This window comes from Hyla sarda, chromosome 7 (assembly GCF_029499605.1).
Source record: "Hyla sarda isolate aHylSar1 chromosome 7, aHylSar1.hap1, whole genome shotgun sequence".
Taxonomy (NCBI): Eukaryota; Metazoa; Chordata; class Amphibia; order Anura; family Hylidae; genus Hyla; species Hyla sarda.
In genome coordinates this window covers 139,419,905-139,446,715 of record NC_079195.1, presented here as the reverse complement: position 1 = coordinate 139,446,715, position 26,811 = coordinate 139,419,905, and the positions used below count along the sequence as shown (strand labels likewise).

The following is a 26,811-nucleotide window of genomic DNA, read 5'->3' as shown; positions in this document are numbered from 1 at the left end:
TGTCTGCTAAACTGTGTATCTAAACCCCCCATAAGTGATACTGTTTGAGCTGTGTATCTAATCCCCCTTGTGTGATCTGTCTGATGAGCTGTGTATATAATCCTCCCATGTGTGATACTGTTTGTTGAGCCCCTATATCTAATTCCCTCATGTGTGATCTGTCTGATGAGCTGTGTATCTAATCCTCCCATGTGTGATCTGTCTGATGAGCAGTGTATCTAATCCCCCCATGTGTGATACTGTTTGCTGAGACCCTGTATCTAATCCCCCCATGTGTGATACTGTTTGCTGAGCCCCTGTATCTAATCCCCATGTGGGATTTGAGCTGTGTAGTTAATCCCTTTATGTTTGATATTGTCTGCTGAGCTGTGTATCTAATCCCCCTATGTCTGATACTGGTTGCTGAGCCCCTGTATCTAATCCTATAATATGTGATACTGTCTCTATCTAATACTGTTACACTGTCTGCTAAACAGTGTGCCACCCCAGTAGTAAGGAGATTACATGAGGAGGTTTGTTACAGTGTGTCACCCCAGTAGTAAGGAGATTATATGAGGAGGAGGTTTGTTACAGTGTGTCACCCCGGTAGTAAAGAGATTACATGAGATGGAGGTTTGCTACAGTGTGTCACCCCAGTAGTAATCTAGAGAGAGGGAGGAAGGCGCCTCATGTGCGGGATCAGTAGATCTTGTTGGTGGGGGTAGGGGACGGTAATTCCCAAGCCGCTTACCAAAGTTGGTTGTGCGTCCACACACAACAAGGTAAAGTGCAGAAGAAGTAAAGAAGAAGGTCCACTGCAGCCCTCCTGGGTAAGAGTAAAATCAAAACCGAAAGACCAGGGAGTCAGGAGTTTGTCTGGCGCAGAGAGGAATCATCAGGCAGCCAAGTAAAATTAATGGATTTATTAGATGCAACGCGTTTCGCTGCGCATGCGCAGCTTCATCAGGCATGACAAGAGAAGGCTGGTAACAGATATATATACCTCCAGGAATTCAAAAAGTACTCTAATGGTTAATTCCTGGAGGTATATATATCTGTTACCAGCCTTCTCTTGTCATGCCTGATGAAGCTGCGCATGCGCAGCTTAACGCGTTGCATCTAATAAATCCATTGATTTTACTTGGCTGCCTGATGGTTCCTCTCTGCACCAGACAAACTCCTGACTCCCTGGTCTTTCGGTTTTGATTTTACCCCAGTAGTAAGGTGATTACATGAGGAGGAGGTTTGTTACAGTGTGTCACCCCAGTAGTAAGGAGATTACATGAGGAGGAGGTTTGTAACAGTGTGTCACCCCAGTAGTAAGGAGATTACATGAGGAGGAGGTTTGTTACAGTGTGTCACCCCAGTAGTAAGGAGATTAAATGAGGAGGAGGTTTGTTACAGTGTGTCACCCCTGTAGTATGGAGATTACATGAGGAGGGGGTTTGTTACAGTGTGTCACCCCAGTAGTAAGGAGATTACATGAGATGGAGGTTTGTTACAGGGTGTCACCCCAGTAGTAAGGAGATTACATGAGGAGGAGGTTTGTTACAGTGTGTCACCCCAGTAGTAAGGAGATTACATGAGATGGAGGTTTGTTACGGGGTGTCACCCCAGTAGTAAGGAGATTACATAAGGAGGAGGTTTGCTACAGTGTGTCACCCCAGTAGTAAAGAGATTACATGAGATGGAGGTTTGCTTCAGTGTATCACCCCAGTAGTAAGGTGATTACGTGAGGAGGAGGTTTGTTACAGTGTGTCACCCCAGTAGTAAGGAGATTACATGAGGAGGAGGTTTGTTACAGTGTGTCATCCCAGTAGTAAGGAGATTACATGAGGAGGAGGTTTGTTACAGTGTGTCACCCCAGTAGTAAGGAGATTAAATGAGGAGAAGGTTTGTTACAGTGTGTCACCGCTGTAGTATGGAGATTACATGAGGAGGGGGTTTGTTACAGTGTGTCACCCCAGTAGTAAGGAGATTACATGAGATGGAGGTTTGTTACAGGGTGTCACCCCAGTAGTAAGGAGATTACATGAGAAGGTTTGTTACAGTGTGTCACCCCAGTAGTAAGGAGATTACATGAGATGGAGGTTTGTTACAGGGTGTCACCCCAGTAGTAAGGAGATTACATAAGGAGGAGGTTTGCTACAGTGTGTCACCCCAGTAGTAAAGAGATTACATGAGGAGGAGGCTTGTTACAGTGTGTCACCCCAGTAGTAAGTAGATTACATGAGGAGGAGGCTTGTTACAGTGTGTCACCCCAGTAGTAAGGAGATTACATAAGGAGGAGGTTTTTTACAGTGTGTCACCCCAGTAGTAAAGAGATTACATGAGATGGAGGTTTGTTACAGTGTGTCACCCCAGTAGTAAGGTGATTTCATGAGGAGGAGGTTTGTTACAGTGTGTCACCCCAGTAGTAAGGAGATTACATGAGGAGGAGGTTTGTTACAGTGTGTCACCCCAGTAGTAAGGAGATTACATGAGGAGGAGGTTTGTTATAGTGTGTCACCCCAGTAGTAAGGAGATTACATGAGGAGGAGGTTTGTTACAGTGTGTCACCCCTGTAGTATGGAGATTACATGAGGAGGGGGTTTGTTACAGTGTGTCACCCCAGTAGTAAGGTTGGGTGTGTCAAACGGCGGAGCCAATGTGTGGGGTCAAGGGGGCGGCAAAATTAGCTTTTGCCTTGGGTGCCAAAAGTCCTTGCACCAGCCCTGATCATGTATGATTGTGATTGTCTATTATATGTAGGCTCACAGCTAAGGACTACATCCCCATCATGTGTGATTGTCTATTATATGTAGGCTACATATTATAGACAGTCACAATCATACATGATGGGAATGTAGTCCTGAGCTGTGAGTCTACATATAATAGACAGTTACAATCATACATGGCAAAACCTAATTTTGACAACCCTTTGGCTCCGCCCATTGAACCCCGTGGCAAATATAAGATCAGGGGTAGAATAAGTCCCGTAAGCCTCATGGTAAATTCTAGACTTGTCCTCCTCCCTACAATTATAACTATACTGCACCTAATGTTGGGGAACTATATTGCACCTAATGTGGGGGAACTGTACTGCACCTAATGTGGGGGACTATACTGCACCTAATGTGGAGGAACTGTACTACTAACCTAATGTGGGGGAACTATACTGCCAACCTAATGTGGGGGAACTATACTACTAACCTAATGTGGGGGAACTATACTGCACCTAATGTGGGGAACTATACTGCCAACCTAATGTGGGGGAACTATACTGCCAACCTAATGTGGGGGAACTGTACTGCACCTAATGTGGGGGAACTGTACTACTAACCTAATGTGGGGGAACTATACTGCCAACCTAATGTGGGGGAACTGTACTACTAACCTAATGTGGGGGTACTGTACTGCCAACCTAATGTGGGGGAACTGTGCTACTAACCTAATGTGGGGGAATTATACTGCACCTAATGTGAGGGAACTATACTGCCAACCTAATGTGGGGGAAATATATTTCCATCCTAATGTGGGAGAATTATGCTGCCAACCTAATGTGGGGGAACTATGCCGCCAACCTAATGTGAATACAAAAATATAAAATTGTACTATTCTGATCCCTATAGCACTTTTATTTTTCTGTATGTGGGGATGTATGAGGGTAATTTTTAGCGCTGTGATTTGTAGTTTTTATCGGTACCATTTTTTTTTGCTTTTTATATATTTTTTATGGTATTTGAAGTGACCTAAAATGTGCTAATCTGATTAGTGCACTATTACGACTTTTGGGACCCCACTTCTGATTTTGCCCAGGGCCATGCAAAGCCTAAAACTGGCCCTGGATCCAATCCTCATACACTATGCAAGCAGGAGTGTGTGCGTGTGTGTGTATATATATATATATATATATATATATATATATATTTATACACACACATACATAAACACACACATGCGTGCGCAGAGTGAGTTTGTGCTTTAGGGTGCACACCCTAATGCAATAGGCTGCGAACGCCTATGGTGACTGTGTGTGACTCTTGTATGTGAGTGACTGTGTGTGACTGTCCGTGTGTGATTTTATGTCTGTGTGTGTCTCTCTGTCTGTGAGTGTGTGTCTCTGTGTGTGTGTGTGTGTGTGTTTGTGTGTGTGTCTGTCGCTATCTCTGTCTGTGTGTGGCTCTCTGTGTGTGACTCTGTGTGTGACTCTGTCTGTGTGTGACTGCGTGTGACTCTGTGTGACTGTGTGTGTGTGTCTCTCTGTCTGTGAGTGTGTGTCTCTCTGACTGTGTGTGTGTCTCTCTGACTGTGTGTGTGTGTCTCTCTCTCTCTCTCTCTTTCTGTGTGTGTCTCTTCTTTTCTTTTTTAATTTATTTTCTGTCTGACCACAGTGCTCTGTGCTGACACCTCTGTCCATGTCAAGAACTGTCCATAGTAGGAGCAAATCCCCATTGTAAACCTATCCTGCTCTGGACAGTTTCTAACATGGACAGACAGAGCAGTGGACAGACTGGAAAGGACTACACAACTTCCTGTGGAGAATACAACAGCTTATAAGTACTGTAAGGATTAAGATTTTAAATAGAAGTAATTTAAAAATCTGTTTAACCCCTTAAGGACCAGGCCATTTTACACCTTAGGACCAGAGCGTTTTTTGAACATCTGACCACAGTCAATTTAAACATTAATAACTCTGGAATGGTTTTACCTATCATTCTGATTCCGAGACTGTTCTTTCATGACTTATTCTACTTTATGTTATTGGTAAAATTTTGTCAATACTTGCATCGTTTCTTAGTGAAAAATTCCATAATTTGATGAAAAATTTAAAATGTAGCATTTTTCTAACTTTGAAGCTCTCTGCTTGTAAGGAACATGGATATTCCAAATATTTTTTTTTATTCACATATACAGTATGTCCACTTTATGTTTGCATCATAAAATTGACGTGTTTTTACTTTTGGAAGACACCATAGGGCTTCAAAGTTCAGCAGCAATTTTCAAATTTTTCACAAAATTTCCAAAATCACAATTTTTCAGGGACCAGTTCAGGTTTGAAGTGGATTTGAAGGGTCTTCATCTTAGAAATATCCCACAAATGACCCCATTATAAAAACTGCACCCCCCCCCCCAAAGTATTCAAAATGACATTCAGTCAGCATTTTAACCCTTTAGGTGTTTCACAGGAATAGCAGCAAAGTGAAGGAGAAAATTCACAATCTTCATTTTTTACACCCGCATGTTCTTGTAGACCCAATTTTTGAATTTTTACAAGGGGTAAAAGGAAAAAAAGGCATACTTATATTTGTAGCACCAATGTCTCTTGAGTAAGCACATACCTCATATGTCTATGTAAATTGTTCGGTGGGCGCAGTAGAGGGCTCAGAAGCGAAGGAGCGACAAGGGGATTTTGGAGAGTATGTTTTTCTGAAATGGTTTTTGGGGGGCATGTTGCATTTTGGAATCCCCTATGGTGCCAGAACAGGAAAAAAAACAGATGGCATACCATTTTGGAAACTAGACCCCTTGAGGAACATAACAAGGAATAAAGTGAGCCTTAATACCCCACAGGTGTTTCACGACTTTTGCATATGTAAAAAAAAAATTAAAAACATTTCAGTAAAATGTGTGTTTCCCCTCAAATTTCACATTTTTGCAAGGATAATAGCAGAAAATACCCCCCAAAATTTGTAACCCAATCTGTTCTGAGTATGGAGGTACCCCATAAGTTGACCTGAAGTGCACTACGGGCGAACTACAATGCTCAGAAGAGAAGGAGTCATATTTGGCTTTTTGAGAGCAAATTTTGCTCGGGGGCATGTCGCATTTAGGAAGCCCCTATGGTGCTAGGACAGCAAAAAATACCCACATGGCATACCATTTTGGAAGCTAGATCCCTTGAGGAACGTAACATGGAATAAAGTGAGCCTTAATACCCCAGAGGGGTTTCACGACTTTTGCAAACATAGAAAAAAAAAATTTCACTAAAATGTGTGTTTCCCCCCCAAATTTCACATTTTTGCAAGGGTTAATGGCAGAAAATACCCCCCAAAATTTGTAACCCCATCTCTTCTGGGTATGGAGGTACCCCATAAGTTGACCTGAAGTGCACTACGGGCGAACTACAATGCTCCGAAGAGAAGGATTTGGCTTTTTGAGAGCAAATTTTGCTCAGGGGGCATTTAGGAAGCCCCTATGGTGCCAGGACAGCAAAATAACCCCAACATGGCATATCATTTTGGAAACTAGACCCCTTGAGGAACGTAACAAGGGGTACAGTGAGCATTTACCCCCACTGGTGTCTGTCAGATCTTTGGAACAGTGGGCTGTACAATTTTTTTTATTTGCACAGCCCACTGTTCCAAAGATCTGTCAGACACCAGTGGGGTGTAAATTCTCACTGCACCCCTCATTACATTCCGTGAGGGGTGTAGCTTCCGAAATGGGGTCAAAAGTGGGTTTTTTTTTTTTTTTGCATTTGTCAAAACCGCTTTAACAATCAGCCACCCCTGTGCAAATCACCTCAAATGTACATGGTGCACTCTCCCTTCTGGGCCTTGTTGTGCGCCCCCAGAGCACTTTGCGCCCACTTATGGGGTATCTCTATAGTCGGGAGAAGTTGCATTACAAATTTTGGGAGGCTTTTTTCCCCTTTTACCTCTTGTCTAAATGAAAAGTATAGGGCAACACCAGCATGTTAGTGTAAAAAATTTATTTTTTTACACTAACATGCTGGTGTAGACCCCAACTTCACCTTTTCATAAGGGGTGAAAGGAGAAAAAGCCCCCCAAAATTTGCTAGGCAATTTCTCCCGAGTATGGCGATACCCCATATATGACCCTAAACTGTTGCCGTGAAATACGACAGGGTGAAATCCGAAGTGAGAGCGCCGTGTGCATTTGAGGCCTGAATTAGGGATTTGCATAGGGGTATTCTACGCCAGTGATTCCCAAACAGGGTGCCTCCAGCTGTTGCAAAACTCCCAGCATGCCTGGACAGTCAACGGCTGTCCGGCAATAGTGGGAGTTGTTGTTTTGCAACAGCTGGAGGCTCCATTTTGAAAACAGTGGCGTACCAGACGTTTTTCATTTTTATTGGGGAGGGGGGCTGTGTAGGGGTATGTGTATATGTAGTGTTTTTGACTTTTTATTTTATTTTGTGTAAGTGTAGTGTAGTGTAGTGTTTTTAGGGTACAGTCACACGGGTGGGGGATTACAGCGAGTTTCCCGCTGCGAGTTTTTTTGCTGCCGCGCCAAATTTGCTGCATTGCAAACTTGCAGCCTGATACGCACTGTAAGCCCCCTGCCCATGTGAATGTACCCTGTACATTCACATGGGGGGAAACCTCCAGCTGTTGCAAAACTACAACTCCCATCATGCACAGTCTATCAGTGCATGCTGGTAGTTAAAGTTTTGCAACAGCTGGGGGCACACGGGTTGGGAAACACTGAGTTAGGAAACAGACAATGTTTCCCAACCACTGTGCCTCCAGCTGTTGCAAAACCACAACTCCCAAACATTCTTTAGAGCCAGATGTTGCCGAACTACAACTCCCAGCATACTTGGAGTTGTAGTTTTGCAACATCTGGAGGACTACAGTTTGCAGACCACTAATACAGTGGTTCCCAATCTGTGCCCTTCCAGATGTTGCAAAACTACAACTCCCAGTATGCCAAAACTGTCCAGGCATGCCTGGACAGTAAAGGCATGCTGAGGATGTGTAGTTTTGCAACATCTGGAAGGGCACAGTGGTCTCCAAACTGTGGACCTCCAGATGTTGCAAAACTACAACTCCCATCATGCCCAGGCGCCAAGGGGTGTCTGGGCATGCTGGGAGTTGTAGTATACAGGGTCCCAATACAGCAATGCATGTCGCTTTACGGCGACGTGCATTGCTGTAAAGGGCCCGACCGTGGCTGAAGAGGAACTCACCTGTCGCCGCCGCCGCCGTCTTCATCGCCGGGATCCGGGTCTTCAGGGACGAGGTAAGTACCGGGGCTGGGCCCCAGCACTCCCCTGTCCCCCGCTGCGTCCTCCGGTCTTCCTCACGTCCTCTCCGGACTTCCAGGGGCCGGGCAGGGTGGGAGGAAGTAACCACCCCCCCCCTCTGCGATTGGTTGGTTAACTAACCGAAGAATCGCAGGGGATCGGAGGAGGTGGCAGGCTTGCCACCTCGCTCCTATACATTAGCATGGTCCTGGCTGTCTGTGACAGCCGGGATCATGCAAAATTACCGGGCTGTTGGGTCCCAGAGACCCGATCAGCCCGGTATCGCCACAGATCACAAGGGTGATTTCCTACATGGCCCCCCTTGGCGTTTGCCCTGGATGCCTGCTGAAGCATTTCAGCAGGCATCCGGTTCCTATCTCTGCCCGGCGAGCGGCAGATACCGGAAAACGCCATGACGTCCTGGGACGTCATTGGTCCTTAAGGCCCAGGGTGCCATGACGTCCCAGGACGTCAGGGTTAACTTTCTGGCACCAGTTGATATAAAAGTAAATGTTTTCCAGTGGAGTACCCCTTTAAGCAATTCTTGGAGCTGTATATTTAAATGGTGAAAACTTCTTTAACACTTTCCCATTCTGTGGCAACTGGTATAGCTGATTATTACACTGGAATTTCTCACAATGCGCTACACCAGTGGTGTCTGTCACAACGGGCTAAAAACTTACTGAGGGGGGGGGAAGGTATGGGGTGACACCATTTTCTACCGCACCGGGGGACACCAACCCCAGCAACGCCACTGGCTATAGGCAACTGCACCACTCTTCCTCCACACAGGTTTTGATAAATCTTTCCTAATGTTACTGTTCTCCTTGCCAATAGGGCATATGATAAAACCATGCCAGTGTTCAAGGACATAAAGGAAAATATAGTGTGTGATACAATGGTAACTTTTATTTGCGTCCAGTAAAATCACAAGTAAACACTCTGCAACACTTTAGTCCAATGCGTTTCTGACATCACAAGACGCCATTCATCCATGATTAGGGGCCTCTTGTGATTATGGACCCCATTAAGCTTAGCTGTAACTAAATGTTCATGGTGATTTTACTGGACGCAAATAAAAGCTACCATTGTATCACATACCTATCTGGATATCCTTCCTTTTACATTGTCTCTGGGGAAGGGCCAGGCCTTATCTGTGTAGAAGTGTTGATCAGGAGCTGTTGGTGAGATGGACTTATATGCCTGCTTGCTCCTAGTGTTCAAGGATACCTGCACTGACTAGAGGAACTGTAGAAAAAATTGTGAATGTTAGCACACATCTTCAGGTAGAAAAATAAAGTTGGGCTACATTCCCTCTACGATTATGCAATACGGCTGCTGGTTCCGCACCATATCCCATTAACTTGAGTCAGATAATTACTCCGGTTGGCTCATTTTTGAACTATATCAGTTTTTATTGCCAGACTGAAAACCGTGGACATGCACCCTAACATCATGATGCAGAGTTTAAAGAAAATATTTTACAGAAGTGTTTTGTTTCTTTTATAGCGAAAGCAAAAAAAATATAAAAATCAACTAACATGTTGAGCAGCTGATAGGGCCCTACTTAATGTTTCTTAACTGTTTTAATAGTTTGGTTTTATAGAAATTCTCATCCTTCTCAACTATACAGTTATTATCCAAGTCATGCTTGTTCAGTTTTTTTAGTTCCCTCCTGACAAGTTACATAAAATATACTACTTGGTTTCAATTCCAGGGAGGGTATGGATGCTGCAAAATCTGGCATTAGAAAATAATTACTCCAAGTGGCCAGAAGGTTTATGTAACGGTACACAGCAGGTGGGGGATCCTCTGGGACTGTGTGGATGATGACGTGAGCTGTGCCAGGGAGCGGAGTCTAAGGTGCCGCTGGTTTTCACCAGAGCCCGCCGCAAAGCGGGATGGTCTTACTGTGGCAGGCGGCACCCAGGTCACTACCCCTGGCACGACTTGTCCACACAGGTAGCTGGGAGGTGGCATGGCACAGAAGGAGACTGGCAGGACGTGACAAGATGGCAGTAGGTCAGGAACACAGGTGCAGGGGAGGTAAGGTAGCAAGGAACAAGTACACGGTAACAGGGACACAGGACTTTCACTATGGCACAAGGTAACCAAAGATCAGGCAGGGAAACAAGGGAGGAGCTGATATTTAAGGACAGGGGACAGGTGTAGACACTTGATTAATAGAGCACCGGCCCTTTAAGTGAAAGAGCTCCGGAGCACTCACGCCCTAGGATGCAGGGGCACACACGCCGGGGCTGCGAGGACACAGAGTGTTTGGCCAGAGCACAGGTGTTACAGTTTATTTGAATGAGCCTTAATATGTAGATATAAAAGTGTCTCAATCTAAAAGAAATAAAGACTGGCACTGCTGCAATTGTAAGGAAAGTATCTGTTGTCACGATGCCGGCTGGCAGGTAGTGGATCCTCTGTGCCAGAGAGGGATTGGCGTGGACCGTGCTAGTGGATCGGTTCTAAGTCACTACTGGTTTTCACCAGAGCCCGCCGCAAAGCGGGATGGACTTGCTGCGGCGGTAGTGACCAGGTCGTATCCACTAGCAACGGCTCAACCTCTCTGACTGCTGAAGATAGGCGCGGTACAAGGGAGTAGACAGAAGCAAGGTCGGACGTAGCAGAAGGTCGGGGCAGGCAGCAAGGATCGTAGTCAGGGGCAACGGCAGGAGGTCTGGAACACAGGCTAGGAACACACAAGGAAACGCTTTCACTGGCACGATGGCAACAAGATCCGGCAAGGGAGTGCAGGGGAAGTGAGGTGATATAGGGAAGTGCACAGGTGAACACACTAATTGGAACCACTGCGCCAATCAGCGGCGCAGTGGCCCTTTAAATCGCAGAGACCCGGCGCGCGCGCGCCCTAGGGAGCGGGGCCGCGCGCGCCGGGACAGGACAGACGGAGAGCGAGTCAGGTACGGGAGCCGGGGTGCGCATCGCGAGCGGGCGCTACCCGCATCGCGAATCGCATCCCGGCTGGAAGCGTAATCGCAGCGCCCCGGGTCAGTGGATCTGACCGGAGCGCTGCAGTGGGGAGAGTGTAGCGAGCACTCCGGGGAGGAGCGGGGACCCGGAGCGCTCGGCGTAACATCTGTGTTGCCACTATTTAGGAATGAAGTGTTAGCTGATGAGTTGCTTCACTATGCGGGTGAAGAAAGTTACTCATCAGTGACTGTGGACTCAGGCTACTGCTGATGGAGCTGGTACTGCTCCTGCTACCGTATCCCACCCCTCCCCAGCAGCCATGGCAGGGGAAGGTGAGCGCAGAGGCCCCCCGAGTAAGACGTGCTAGTGGATGGATGATGGTGCCGATAAGCATCAGCCAACTGACTACATAGGATCTCTCTGTAGTAGGTCAGTTTGTCCCCCCTCTCAGTGGGTGTAAAAAAGGCACCCATTTTATTCCGGTAGCGAGGGTCCAATAAGGTGGAGACCCAGAAGTCATCCCACTGCCTAATGGTGACAATTCGACTGTCACTGCGCAAGCAAGTGAGCATGCATCGTGCCATTTGTGCAAGTGACTCGAAGGGGCTCCCTGCCTCCATCTCCACTGCATACTGCCACGGTGTGTCTGGTTCCTCTGTTTCGCCTTCCTCATAACCCTCTGGCTTCTCTAGTTCATTATGCTCCTCCTCTCCTGTCAGATGACTAGAAACACTGCCCATCTCATCAAACCTGAACTTTGCTCCACTGTGCCCCTCATCCTCCTCCTCCATTTCAGGAGCAACAGGGCTCATGTGGCTGTGAGATGTAGGCGCAATGCCTCCATTGCCCTGACCAGCCATCGTTTCCAACATTTGTTGTAGGATATGAAGCAGTGGAATGTCGTCATTTATCCCATAATCCTGGCGACTTATGTATAATGTGGCTTACTCAAAGGGCCTGAGGAAACGGCTGGTGTCAAGTATGAGCTGCCACTGGTTCACGTTGAAGTTACACACAAGATTACCCCTATCCGCTTGGATCATCAAGAATCTCTAATGGCTTTTCTCTGTTCGTACAGTCAGTCCAACATATGCAGGGTGGAATTCCAACATGTGGCAAAGTCACAAATCAGACTATGTTGGGGGATACCATTCTGATGCTGCAGCTCAAGGATGGTGTGCTTTGCGGTGTACGAGTGGCTGAAGTGCATGCAAAGTTTACTTCCCATTCTTAGGATGTCTTGCAAATGGGAGGAACACTTCAGGAACTGCTTGACAACCAGATTTAACACGTGTGCCATTCAGGGCGCATGGGTCACCCTTCCTAGTCGCAGCGTGGCCACGATGTTCTTCCTGTTGTCGGTCACCATGGTTGCCATTTCCAGTTTTCGTGGAGTAAGCCAAGCTCCGATTTCTTTATCAATGACGTTTAGCAGTTCATCCCCTGTGTGACTCTTTTTGCCAAGGTAAACCATGTGAATAACAGCCTGACACTGCCGTGCCCTGCACACATGGTATGCTGAAGGGCCACTGAGGCTTGTCCTGGAAGTGGAGACTGAGGACATGGTGGAGGATGAGGAGGCAGAGTCACACAGTGTCACAGGACTAACGGGCTGATAGCGTGGAGGAGGAAGCGGCGTGAACTGTCCAAGTTGGGGTTGTGCCTGTGCAGGAACCACATTCACCCAGTGAGCCGTAAAGGACATGCATTGTCACTGACCGTAGTTACAGCTTCAGATGTCAGCACTGCCGTGCACTTTGGTACACACCAACCGGCTCAAGAACTGGCCCACCTTCTCTTCCACAAAATTGTGCAGGGCTGGTACTGCCTTCTTTGCAAAGAAATGACAGCTTGGTACTCTCCACCTCGGCTCGGCACAAGCCATCAGTTCTCTGAAAGGTGCAGAGTCCACCACTTGAAGATGGAGGGACTGCAGCATCCGCAACTTAGACAGGAGCACATTCAGCTACTGCGCCGTTGGATGAGTGGGCGCATACTGTTGTCTCTTGGACATGGCTTCGTGGATGGATTGTTGGCGGAATGTTGGCAAGAGCCTCTGGAGTGACAGAAGTAAGGTTTGACATACAGCACCCTTCGGCTGAGGTGGTGGAGCCTTGGCTTGCTGAAGGAGGGAGCGGCTGGCCACTGGGTGATGCAGCAGGCTGGACCACTAGATCGGATCCACGGTTCTCCCAGGCCGCTTTATGGTGGTGATGCATGTGTTGATGCAGGGCCGTGGTGCCAACATTGGGACCCTGGCCACGCTTCACCTTTTGCCAACATATCTTGCATGTGGCTATGTGAACCTCCTCCGGATGCTTGATGAAAAACTGCCACACCGCTGAGTAGCTGATTTTCCCACCAACAGTCCGCACTAATTGACTATTACTGCCACCATCTCCAGGAACCCCTGTTCGACAACCTCCTGGGAAGGTAAGCTGCCGCGAAGCACATGGTCTCCCCCAGGCACTTTTTGCTCCAGAATTTTCACTTTTGCCACCACGCTGACTGTCAACCATGCTACTGCCTTGCTGGCTCAGCTGTTCCTTCACGGGCAACCTGCAACTCTCTTCTCCCAATGATGATGAAGCCCCTTCTGCACCCGGCTCCCATTTGCGATCGGCTTCATCATCATCGAGTTGTGTCTGCATGTCACTGATGCCCTACTCAGGTTCCTCAACAATGTCTGCTTCAGGATCCTGATCCCTGGCAACACCGCCTTCCATGTCACTCTCCTCATCACTACTTGCCCGCCTAGCGGAGGAAGTGGCTCATATCTCCTCCCCTTCTTGGCTGGGCAGTAACTGCTGACTGTCCTCTATTAGATCGTCCTCAGTGAATAGTGGAGCTGAACCCACAGCATAAGGTACTTCTGTAGAAGAGAGAACAGCATAGGACAGAGGCAATGGGAGGATAGGGACTGCTCCCGGGCCATGCCAACTGAGGGTTGTGTCTGAGGAACCCAATGACTGTTGACTGGGGGTGACAAATGTCACTTGTGATAAAGTGGATGACTGTGTTTACTAATCGACGAAGGCAGATGGGTTGCTGGTCGAGATATGACCGCTAGCTGATAACGGGAGCTCAGGCCTCTCGCTGTGACTCCTGCTGCCACTCGCCCCTAGTCTGCTGCGACCTATTCCTGATGGTTTAAGGCCTCTGCCACTCCTCTGTGCACATCCTGTCACTTCTCTGCCTGACATACTTAGTGCGTATATGAGGGGAGTACAATATGCTTCACTACTCTTAAAACAGTATTTGTCTAGAGCAGCAGCTGATAATAACTTTTGCTTGAACTTTCACAGTATGTAGGCTCTTGAAAGATTAACAGGAACAAAATTGTACACTACTTACATGTAGGTATGCAGTATGCACTGATGAGGGCAGAAAAATGCGCTACAATACGCCAAAAAACTCTGTATTTTTGTAAAACACCAGCCGGTGAGTACTATTGCTTTGACTTTCACAGTATGTAGGCCCTTGATGGAATAACAGGTAACAAATGGTACACTACTTAGATGTAGTTATGTGATATGCACCTATGAGGGCAAAAAAAATTGCTACAGTATACCTGGAAAACGTATTTTCGGAAAAAAAAATAGCCGTTGATTACTTTTGCATGGACTTTGACAGTATGTAGGCAATAACAGATTAACAGGTAGTAAATGGTACACTACTTAGATGTACATATAAGGTATGCACGTATGAGGGCAGAAAAATGTGCTACAATACGCCAAAAAACTCTGTATTTTTGTAAAACCCCAGCCCGTGTGTACTTTTGCTTGGACTATCAAAGTATGCAGGCCCTTGATAGATTAAAAGGTGCTAAATGTTACACTACTTAGATGTAGGTATGTGGTATGCACTAATGAGGGAAAAAAAAGGCGCTACAATACGCCAAAAAACTCTGTATTTTTGTAAAACCCCAGCCCGTGAGTACTTTTGCTTGGACTTTCAAAGTATGCAGGCCCTTGATAGATTAAAAGGTGCTAAATGGTACACTACTTAGATGTAGGTATGTGGTATGCACTGATGAGGGCAGAAAAATGCGCTACAATACACCTAAAAACTCAGTATTTTTTTTATAACAACATCCGATGAGTAATTTTGCTTTGACTTTCACAGTATGTAGGCCCTTGACGGATTAACAGGTACTAAATGGTAAACTACTTAGATGTAGGTATGTGGAATGCACTGATGTGGGCAGAAAAATGCACTACAATACGCATAAAAACTCAGTATTTTTGTAAAACACCAGCCGGTGAGTACTGTTGCTTGAACTTTCACAGTATGTAGGCCCTTGACAGATTAACAGGTACTAAATGGTACACTACTTAGATGTAAGTATGTGATATGCATTGATGAGGGCAGAAAAATGGCTATAATACGCCTAAAAAACTCAGTATTTTTTTTAAAACACCAGCTGATGAGTAATTTTGCTTTGACTTTCACTGTAGGCCCTTGACAGATTAACAGGTACAAAATAGTAGTCTGCTTTGATGTAGGTATGTGGTATGCACGTATAGTGGTAGACAAATGCGCTACAGTCCGCTGAAAAAAAATATTTTTGCACAGCAGCAGGACACAGCGCAGCACCACAAAAAATAAGAAAAATGTGTATTAAACCCAAAATTGCACTCTGTTGGTTATTATACGGTCTACAGACTAGAATAAACAGCAGATTATTTCTTGTGGGGAAAATACACAGAATTGTGCTGAAAAATCATTCCTGCCTCCTGTGGTATGGTTCATAAAGTTAAGGCAACTTGTTGATATGTATGAGGCAACAAAAAGCTATCTGCCTCTCTGATAAAATGCTGAATAAAGTGACAGGGAGGTTAATGGCTGGCGTAAAAATCCTTCTCAGTGTCAACAAGCAAACCACTGCACTGCTCTCTGTCCACAACACTGATGTAACTAGCAGTTGGAAGTGGAACAATGCGTTATGATCATTTCAGCGTGTCTGTGTAACACACAGAGACACGCAGCTGTCCTCTCTCTCTCTGCAGTTTAAGGCATGAATTGAGCAGCCGCAAATTGGCTGCCGATCATATAGGGCTGTGACATCACAGGGGTCAATGAATGCTGACAGGCTGCATCCTGCATGTAATTCAGGGTCATCACACCTACCTCCCTTCCCGCCTTGCCTTCCCACCTTCCCAGCATCCCCTGCCCCATGTACTGACATGTTTATCCATTTTAGGTGTCCCGGGTTCAACTGCTTTGATTCACTCATCTCTACTCTCCACCCTCCATTTTTGTCCCCCTCTTTCCTAGCTGGCAACAGCTGGAAGAGTTCCAGTCTCATCATACAGTTTCATTTTACCCTCTTATATTTTCACCTTAATGGCTTTTTGCTCTACCTCAGCCTCTCAGTTAGTACAAATCACCCAATAGTCCTGCAGTGAGATCTCTTTCAACAGCACGACCTTCCCCCTTCTGACATAGAGAGCATCACTCTGTACTTATATTCATATAACCACTGTGCCATCGTCCTTTTGCAACTTCCATATCACCCCCCTCATGTGCGGCATCTTGCAAAAGGGGCCATTCACGTGCCCCGGCCACTCTGGCACTCCTGGGACATTCTCACCAGCAGCCGGTCACATGACCCACCTCCACCACTCATGTTCTCCGCAAGAGGACACCTAACAGCTGGGGGTAAGCTGCCTTCCTGCTTCCCGTGCAGATGCACGGGCACAGCTCCCTCACAGCAGGCAGCCAGAAAAAAAACAAAAAACACAGCACTGCGGCACTGCAACTGTGTCCAAGGGTTTCCCCGTTCTTAGTCCACCTGATAGGCCGGGGAGAGAGGGCACAGCACTTGGTCCAAAGGATCCATCAGGCAGCCGGAGGAACGATCAGAATCAGGAGCCAACGACGTCACGTCATGCCGTCACGTGACCTCACCTCATATACGATTTGTTTGGTGGTCTTCTACTACTAATTTAGAATAAGGGCTGATGCATTATACATACCGCATCTTGACTTATGTGATGCAACAACATTTAAGGTACTTTACATCCACATGCATTAATAAAATACATCAGGGGACTTGCGTACATAGAAAATTGCTGGCAGTTCTCTCTATGTACAAATGGTAAACAGTATATGTTGTTGAATGTATGCCATATGCACAAGTGTGATCCAGAGACACATGAGATTTTGGAGCAAGAAGTAAATACTCCTTAAATGCTTTTAGAATAGCTCTGCAATGCATCTAGTGGAACATGCCACCACTTTGTTTTCTTAATTATTCTGTATAAATCCATGGAGAGAAACCTCTGTATGTCCCCCATTGTATCAAAGCAATATAGAGAGTACAAGATAGACCCAAATTATCAGATCGCTTCTTTCATGTTTGAAAAGGCCTCTGAACACTGAAAGAAGTGATCTGATTGGTTGCAATGGGAAACATGGACAGAATTTGATACATCTCCCCCATAGACTACACAATTCTGCCACTATTCCTTGTAGATGATACTGTACAAGAGGAATGATACATTTTTGAACATTCCCTTTCACCTCATTCTTGAACATTCCTAATATATCTTATATACATTCTTTTATTTACTTATTATGTTGTATTCTGGTGTAACAGCCCATGGCATAGATAAGTTGTCTAGATTTTAATATGCAGGATTCCAATAATGCAAATGATTTAGATGCAAGGTAACATTTTATTCAGCAGCAGGATGTATTACAAACATAGAACAAGGTTTAATCTATAGATAATATGTTAAAGAAGATGAATATATAAGATCTTGTGGGCAAAGAGGAAGACAGTCTGAATTGCTTTGTGACATCTTCATTTATTAGAGTAATATGTTCCTTGGTTCTGGCAAGGGTCTGGACAGCAGGGGTTGCAGGGATCTGCCAGGAAAGGTTAGAACACAAGTAATTAACCATTTATCTACCATCATCTAAAGTATTATCATTTTATTTTACCTGTTACAAGAGTTGAAAAATGCCGCTAGACAAATTGGCTCAGGAAAATGATCCTGTGTATTAGACTTTATATTGAGCACAGTATTAACCTCTTTAGGACATAGGATGTTCTCTAACATCCCCGCTACCTGGGCTTTAATGCCCAAGGATGTTAGAGAACGTCCTTTTGTATTTCCGTTCTCTGCCGCTCGCCGGGCAGAGATCCGAACGGCATGTCTGCTGAAATCTTTCAGCAGGCATGCCGTGCAAGTGCCGAGGGGGGCCCCGGGACCCCCGCATGTCGATGATCGCAGAAAATGGCATGTCAATTCAGATATGCGATTTTCTCCTATTCCGGGCTGATCGGGTCTCTGGTGACCCGATCACCCGGAAAATAGGGATGCTCGGACCTGTGAGTGACAGGCCCCAGCATCCTGCAGGGTAGGAGAGAGGTCGCAATGCTGCGATCTCCTCCCATCCACTGCCATTGGTCAGAACTGATTCTGACCAATGGCAGAGCAGGACGGTGGGTTGCCATGGAATCCTCCCGTTCTGCCCACCCCTGGATGTCAGGCAGAACGGGGGGAGAACATGGAGGCCGGTACCTGGAGGAGAAGACTCGTGGTGCCCGGTAATCATCGCAGATATTCACCGGAGATCCCCGCTCAGGTAGGGAATCGACAGTAGGGGGGAGAAATGAAACTGAAAGTAAAGTGATTTTTACTGTGGCAACCACTAGGAAGGCCGAACTGCAACTCCCAGCATGCCCAGACAGCCAAAGGCTGTCTGGGCATGCTGGGAATTGTAGTTTTGCAACATCTGGAGAGTCACAGTTTGGGGACCACTGTTACAGTGGTGCCCAAACTGTAGCCCTCCAAATGTTGCCAAACTACAACTCTCAGCATGCCTAGACTGCCCAGGCATGCTGGGAGTTGTAGTTCTGTAACATCTGTCCCTTCAGATTTTGCCATTTTCATGAAATTTTTGAAAATTGCTGCTCTACTTTGAAGCCCTTTAATTTTTTCAAAAAGTAAAAATATGTCCATTTTATGATGCCAACATAAAGTGGACAGATTATATTTGTGAATAAAAATAAAATGTATTGGGAATATCCATTTTCCTTACAAGCAGAGAGCTTCAAAGTTAGAAAAATGCTACATTTTCAAAATTTTCATGAAATTTTTGAATTTTTCACAAAAAAAGGATGCAAGTAACGCCGAAAATTTACCACCAAAGTAAAGTAGAATATATCACGAAAAAACAATCTCAGAATCAGAATAATCCGTAAAAGCATCTTAGAGTTATTAATGCTTAAAGTGACAGTGGTCAGATGTGCAAAAAACGCTCTGGTCCTAAGGTGTAAAATGGCCTGGCCCTTAAGGGGTTAAAGGGGAAAAAAAAGGAATTCATAGGAAATTGCTCTTCCTATTAGACTGGGCTCACATACAGTATTTTAGTCATTATTTTGGTTACACTAAACAAGGAGTGATTCCAAAACACAGAAAAAGGGGCAAATCCTTCAATTATAGTTTTCTCTGTATGAGTTCCACTTCTGATTTTAGCTAAAATACTGATCAAAAGACTGTTTGTGAACCTAGCCTTAAGGTAGGGTCACACTTGCCGTATTTTGCTGTGTATTTGCTGTTGCGTATTTTCCTATCCATTGAAGGCAATGGATAGTAAAATTAGCTGCCTGTTTTGCTGCTCATTGGTGAAAAAAAATGCAGCAGCAAATACGCAGCCCAACATGGCACCTGTGACCCCACCCTTAAAAGGAAGTGTCAGGTTTATCATGGTATACTATTTGCAGGAAACATGTTATAGAGTACAAATAGCTGCATCTTAAATAATTGCTAAGTGCTTTGATCAATACTGTGCATTTGTGTTAAAGATTTAGTATAATTTATATATTATTCATTCCTTTATATTTCTTTCACTTTGGGTCTTTGATGCTCCCACAGAAATGTGTCTATTTTGTGTTGCAAGATTACATGGACAGCCAAGCATTGAGAAACTATGTAGACCAGAACATTATACGCATGATCATACAATAGCTATTTCAAGTTCCCTTAGAGAACCCAAAAATTAAAGGGGTACTCCGGTGGAAAACTTTTTTTTTTAAAACCAACTGGTGCCAGAAAGTTAAACAGATTTGTAAATTACTTCTATTAAAAATTATTAATCCTTCCAGTGCTTATTAGCAGCTGTATACTACAGAGGAAATTATTTTCTTTTGGGATTTCTTTTCTGTCACAACCACAGCGCTCTCTGCTGACACCTCTGTCCATTTTAGAAACTGTCCAGAACAGCATATGTTTGTTATGGGGATTTTCTCCTGCTCTGGGCAGTTCCTGACATGGACAGAGGTGTCAGCAGAGAGCTCTGTGGCCGTGACAGAAAAGAAATCCAAAAAGAAAAGAATTTCCTCTGTAATATACAGCCGCTATGATAAATTATAAAAATAAATAACATTTTCCACCGGAGTACCCCTTTAAGTAAGAAAACACATTTTGCCTCAAAGAATGCCAATAGGAATACAAATATCTTGTTGTTTTTACTGCATGGTAAACAGAAGCAGAAACATAAGCACAAAAAACCATGTACCCCAGAATGGTAACAATATAATCTACATCATGTCCTGCAAAAACCTAGCCCTTATATAGCTATGTTGGCAGAAAAATGTAAAATGTTGTACCACGTAAATTAAAAACATGCTTTATGGGAAAAAAAAAGTACTAAAACTTGAAGAGGCAGGTTTATCGCATTTGTCTAAAAGATCATTTATCTTTATTGCCTATAACAACCAATCACTGCTCATATTTTTTATCTTCTACACTGGACTGTTAAAATGAAAGCTAATCTCTGATTGGTTGTTGTGGGCAACAAAGACAGTTTTTCAGTTTTGTTCAGTTTTGAAAAATAAGGTCCCAAATGTTGTGTCTCTTCTGCCAAGCTGCATATGCTATATTTGCACTGTTGTCAACCTCATTAAAGAAATTATATTAACCCCTTAAGGACGCAGGACGTAAATGTACGTCCTGGTGAGGTGGTACTTAACGCACCAGGACGTACATTTAAGTCCTAAGCATAACCGCGGGCATCGGAGCGATGCCCGTGTCATGCGCGGCTGATCCCGGCTGCTGATCGCAGCCAGGGACCCGCCGGCAATGGCCGACGCCCGCGATCTCGCGGGCGTCCGCCATTAACCCCTCAGGTGCCGGGATCAATACAGATCCCGGCATCTGCGGCAGTTCGCGATTAAAATGAACGATCGGATCGCCCGCAGCGCCCGATCATTCATAACGCCGCACGGAGGTCCCCTCACCTTCCTCCGTGCGGCTCCCGGCGTCTCCTGCTCTGGTCTGTGATCGAGCAGACCAGAGCAGGAGATGACCGATAATACTGATCTGTTCTATGTCCTATACATAGAACAGATCAGTATTAGCAATCATGGTATTGCTATGAATAGTCCCCTATGGGGACTATTCAAGTGTAAAAAAAAATGTAAAAAAATGTAAAAGTAAAAGTAAAAAAAAAGTGAAAAATCCCCTCCCCCAATAAAAAAGTAAAACGTCCGTTTTTTCCTATTTTACCCCCAAAAAGCATAAAAAACATTTTTTATAGACATATTTGGTATCCCCGCGTGCGTAAATGTCCGAACTATTAAAATAAAATGTTAATGATCCCGTACGGTGAACGGCGTGAACGAAAAAAAATTAAAAAAGTCCAAAATTCCTACTTTTTTAATACATTTTATTAAAAAAAAAATTATAAAAAATGTATTAAAAGTTTTTTATATACAAATGTGGTATCAAAAAAAAGTACAGATCATGGCGCAAAAAATGAGCCCCCATACCGCCGCTTATACGGAAAAATAAAAAAGTTATAGGTCATCAAAATAAAGGGATTATAAACGTACTAATTTGGTTAAAAAGTTTGTGATTTTTTTTAAGCGCAACAATAATATAAAAGTATATAATAATGGGTATCATTTTAATCGTATTGACCCTCAGAATAAAGAACACATGTCATTTTTACCAGAAATTGTACGGCGTGAAAACAAAACCTTCCAAAATTAGCAAAATTGCGTTTTTTGTTTTAATTTCCCCACAAAAATAGTGTTTTTTGGTTGCGCCATACATTTTATGATATAATGAGTGATGTCATTACAAAGGACAACTGGTCGCGCAAAAAACAAGCCCTCATACTAGTCTGTGGATGAAAATATAAAAGAGTTATGATTTTTAGAAGGCGAGGAGGAAAAAATGAAAACGTAAAAATTAAATTGTCTGAGTCCTTAAGGCCAAAATGGGCTGAGTCCTTAAGGGGTTAAAGGGGTACTTCAGGGGAAATTTTTTATTTTTATTTTTTTCAAATCAACTGGAGACACAAAGTTGAACAGATTTGTAAATTACTTCTATGAAAAAAAAATCTTAATCCTTCCAGTACATATTAGCTGCTGTACACTACAGAGGATGTTGCACAGTTCTTTTCAGTCTAACCACAGTGCTCTCTGCTGACCCCTCTGTCCATGTCAGGAACTGTCCAGAGCAGAAGAGGTTTGTTATGGGGATTTGCTCCTACTCTGGACAGTTTCTGGCATGAACAGAGGTGTCAGCAGAGAGCATTGTGGTCAGACTGAAAATAACAACACAACTTGTGGTAATAGAAACATCTTAATATGCATAGATTCTTGTCAATTTGGGATTATATGTATGATATGCACTCATTATTAAAAGTGAAAAATTATATACTTGTATATCTGTTTCATGTTCTCATTTCCATTTGTTGGTGATATTACTTGCTTTATTAGATAACTACTGATTTACTAATGTGCTGTTGTGCTGTATCTATTTGGGAATTATTTTGCTCTAACTTGACATTGTTATTGTAAATTTTGTTTTTACTATACCATATAATTTTTTTTTTTCAATCAATAGACAGTATATTGTAACTGCTGCTGTGATGCATATTTACCTTGTTTGTAGAAATAACCTTGTTGCTGATTTCCTGGTTTGCATGCTGAAAACAGAGATATCAAATTTATAAATTATTTATTTATGCCATAGAATGTAAGTCATAATGTGTCAAAAAGTGCTTATCCAAATGGGCACACCATTTTACAGTTTATAAATAGATACAATCTACATAAAAGGTTGAATAAAATTGGATACAGTCATCAAGTTTGAACATCATGTTCCTCTGTGTATCTCTGGAATATCGTACTGGTGCTGAGACATATAGGATGCACTGAGGATTAGTACAAGATCACTGATGTAATCATTCATGTACTCAATCTTTCATGTACATGCTATCCAGATGTAAACTGTAAAATATTGTTTTAATAGTAACAACTTACGGTCTTGGCATGGATCTACGCAGACTGGTACTTTTTGGCAGGGGTCTTGGCATGGATTCTTGCAAGGATCCTGGCACTGGATTTTTTGGCCGCATGGTCCTCCTTTGACACCAGACATGATTGTTTTGATAAGATTTTTTTCTCTCTAGATACACAAAGGCTAAGGAGTTATTCCAATGATGTTAGATTTAGGATGGACCTACGGTATTTATATAGTGAAGCTGATATCAGAATACATTCCTCAACTTGGCTGGTGACGCCAACATTAATAGGGTGTTGAAATGTATACCTGACTCCAATAAAAACTGATTCAATATCACATGGAAAATATTATGAATTGAGTTAATAGATAGTTAGTAAGATAATGGCTGTACAATTAGTAAGATAATGACTGTAGATAAACAGGTACAGATTAAACATGCAACATACCTACTGTGCAGTTATCGCACATGTAAATGATGAAGGTGTTTGTCACCTCTTAGTTTGTCAAGACCCAACTTTACATTCTGGTTTAAACTAATTTTGTGCACCACAGTATAAAGTTATACTGTGTAAATGACATCTACATCAGGTGTAATAATGTACAGCTGCTACAATGGCCAAGATTAGAGTTAATTCCGATACCAGCCTTTTAACTCCTTACATGCTATTGTCAAATGTTGTATTTCTTTATTTATATACTTTGGTCCCAATTTGGGAGCTTTGAACCGTGATTGTGCACCTTCCCACTGGAAGACTCAGTCTCAATAGACTCCTTCTTAAAGCCTCCTTAATTCTTTAAAGCCAACTCCTAAAAGAGTCCTTCACTAAACTTACTATAGCACTTGAGAGCAGTTCACTTGAATCCTAAAGTCTTTTTATCACTTATAATGACTTGCTTCAGAACCTTGATGCACCTGCACACTTTTTACACTAAGAAAAACCTTTTACTTAATTGGAAATATCCTAAATAAACCTAAAGGTAAATCTTCACAAGCCTGGATTGACTTTATGGAATTTTCTACATTTTGAAGTTTTCCATATTTTCACATTTATTTAATTGGGATTTAATTTAATGGACCACCACAAAATTGTATATCATTTAGAAATGGTCAGAAATCTTACATGGATTAAAAATAAAAATAAAAGATGAATATTAAAGATGAATATTTTGAAATAAAAGTATTTACACTCTTTACTGTGAAACCCCTAACATAGATCAAGTTTGACCAATTCAAAGTCACATAATGATACATCTGTTTTGTAAAGATTTGTAAAAGAGCATTAGTATACAACCACCTGCATTAAGACCAAGGTGCTCACTAAACAGGATAGGTACAAAGTTGTGGAGAAGAATAAAGCTGGACTAGGTTATTAAAAAATTTCTCATGCTGTGAACATTTCACGGACCACCATAGAATCCATTCTCATAAAATAAAAAAAATAGTTGTTGTCAGCACCAGCAGGGTTAACAGATGTTGACAAGGTGTTGTTTGCAAGGTTGCCGGGTTACGCCCTGCTGTCTGAGTGGCTAGCTACTGATTGACTACATGTGCCTCTCCCTATATTACCAGGCATCAGTCACTGGAAAGATGCCTGTGAAAGCGGTCATTACCTGAGTAGCTAGCATTCCTTTATTCCCTTGTATACCCGGCAACTTGACTTTTGGCTCCTTATCTGACTTCTCTTTGGCTTAGCGATTCGGCACCCCTTCCCACTCCTGGCTTGACTCGGTTTGACTGACATCGACTTTATGTGTGCATGTTTAGTTTGTCTTTGTTAGTTTCTTGCTTCCCTGTTGCTCCTGACAACTGACAGGATTGTATTTTATTGTGTTGACATTTGACTCCCCTCACTTATTTAGGAAGGGATTGTCGACCAGTTGCCGGCCTATCATTTAGGATAAGCGGACAAGTAGGCAGGGACAGGGGTGTGGGTGAGCTTAACAAGCACTCCTTCCCTGCCCATATGTGACATTTTCACAGGCCCAAACTACTACCTGCATCTGCTATTATGGAAGCATTGACTGCTTTAGTAGAGCAAATGCATGGATTTACCCATTTAGTACAATCTCTTGCTGAGAGGGTTCAGGCTCTGGAGACAGCTAATGGTCAGTCAGTGGTCTGTCCTCCAGCTGTTTCAAGTGACCCTAAAATTAATCTTCCTGACCGTTTTTCAGGTGACCGAAAAAAACTTGTTGTTTTCAGAGAGAGTTGTAAGCTATATTTTCGCATGAGACCACAGTCTACTAGCCCAGAGGACCAGACAGTAGGACTTATATTGTCTTTGTTGCAAGGAGACCCTCAAGAGTGGGCTTTCTCCTTACCTTCCTGAATTAAGTTCAGTGGATGCTTTCTTTTCTGCTTTGGGCCTTCTTTATTATGAGCCAGACTGTGCAGCCTTTGCAGAATCGCAGCTAGTCAATCTTAAGCAGGGAAAGAAAACAGCAGAGGAGTACTGTGCAAATTTTCGGAAGTGGTGCACGGCTTCGGGTTGGAATGATCCAGCCCTTAGGTGTCAGTTCAGACTAGGATTATCTGATGCTATTAAGGATGCTTTTGTAAGTTATCCATCACTAGTGATGTTGCGAACATAAAATTTTCAGTTTGCGAACAGTGAATGTGATCTTCCGCAAAAGTTTGCGAACCGGGCGAACCTCCATTGACTTCAACGGGCAGGCAAATTTTAAAACCCACAGGGACTCTTTATGGCTACAATAGTGATTTAAAAGTTGTTTCAAGGGGAGTATTACCTGGACTGTGGTGTGCCAGAGTGGGATCCATGGCAAAACTCCCATGGAAAATTACATAGTTGATGCAGAGTCTGGTTTTAATCCATAAAGGGCATAAATCACCTATTATTCCTAAATGGTTTGGAATAACGTGCTTTAGCCCCCTTTAGGCAGCACATAGATAGATTACCCCCTTTAGACAGCACATAGATTCCCCCATATTAGGCAGCACATAGTTAGAACCTCCCTTTAGGCAGCACATAGTTAGATCCCCCCTTTAGGTATCACATAGTTAGATCTCCCTTTAGGCAGCACATAGATTCCCCCATGTTAGGCAGCACATAGTTAGAGCCCCCCTTGAGGCAGCACATAGTGGGATTTGAACCCAAGGGCTCTGAGCCACCTTGCTACCCTTAGCATACATCTAATATCCACGGTTGCTAAAATGGAGAGAGATGTCAGCAGAGAGTACCAGAAAAATTTGGCATGTACACATGCCTGAAAAATTTGGTATTGTTGCAGCCGCTTCTGTAGCAGCGGACAGAAAATTTGCAGCACCATAACAAGTTCAGCAGCAGAGTCCCCAAAAATTAGGCATGTACACCTGTTTGGAAAATTCGGTATTGTCGCAGCCACTGCTGTAGCAGCGGCCAGAAAAAATTCTGTTTGTTTCGCAAGGCAGAAAGTGCCCTAAAACATTGCGGCTTGAACCCTAGTTGGTGGCGGATAAGTCACGCAAGTCATCCAGCATTCAGAGTTCAAATACAGAAGCGTGTGGACCATTTTTAGCCCAAGGCAGCTCATCTGATCAGGCCTTGTTCAGTCATATGTATCGCCCAGTGTCAGTCCCTTCGGGATCCATCCCTCATTCATCTTAAGAAAGGTGAGGTAATCCAGACTTTTTTGACCAAGGCGACTCCTCTTCTCA

General features: G+C 43.8%; 1 protein-coding gene across 3 annotated transcripts; it reads right to left on the bottom strand.

The window, feature by feature from the left end:
- Nucleotides 1-17,561: 17,561 nt before the first annotated feature.
- Nucleotides 17,562-24,901, bottom strand: LOC130282709 (cornifin-A-like). Of its 3 annotated transcripts, none has more exons than XM_056531242.1 (4): nt 24,768-24,901; nt 23,174-23,333; nt 22,792-22,836; nt 17,562-17,760 (listed from the first exon to the last, which is right to left on the bottom strand). In XM_056531242.1, exons 2-4 carry the CDS (start codon nt 23,289-23,291, stop codon nt 17,696-17,698), a joined length of 228 nt encoding a protein of 75 aa, XP_056387217.1. In that variant the 5' UTR covers nt 23,292-23,333; nt 24,768-24,901; the 3' UTR covers nt 17,562-17,695. The 3 variants fall into 3 exon arrangements, with proteins under 3 accessions (XP_056387217.1, XP_056387215.1, XP_056387216.1); XM_056531240.1 differs by having other exon boundaries at nt 23,174-23,318; XM_056531241.1 differs by lacking the exon at nt 24,768-24,901 and adding an exon at nt 24,452-24,602 and having other exon boundaries at nt 23,174-23,318.
- Nucleotides 24,902-26,811: the final 1,910 nt, after the last annotated feature.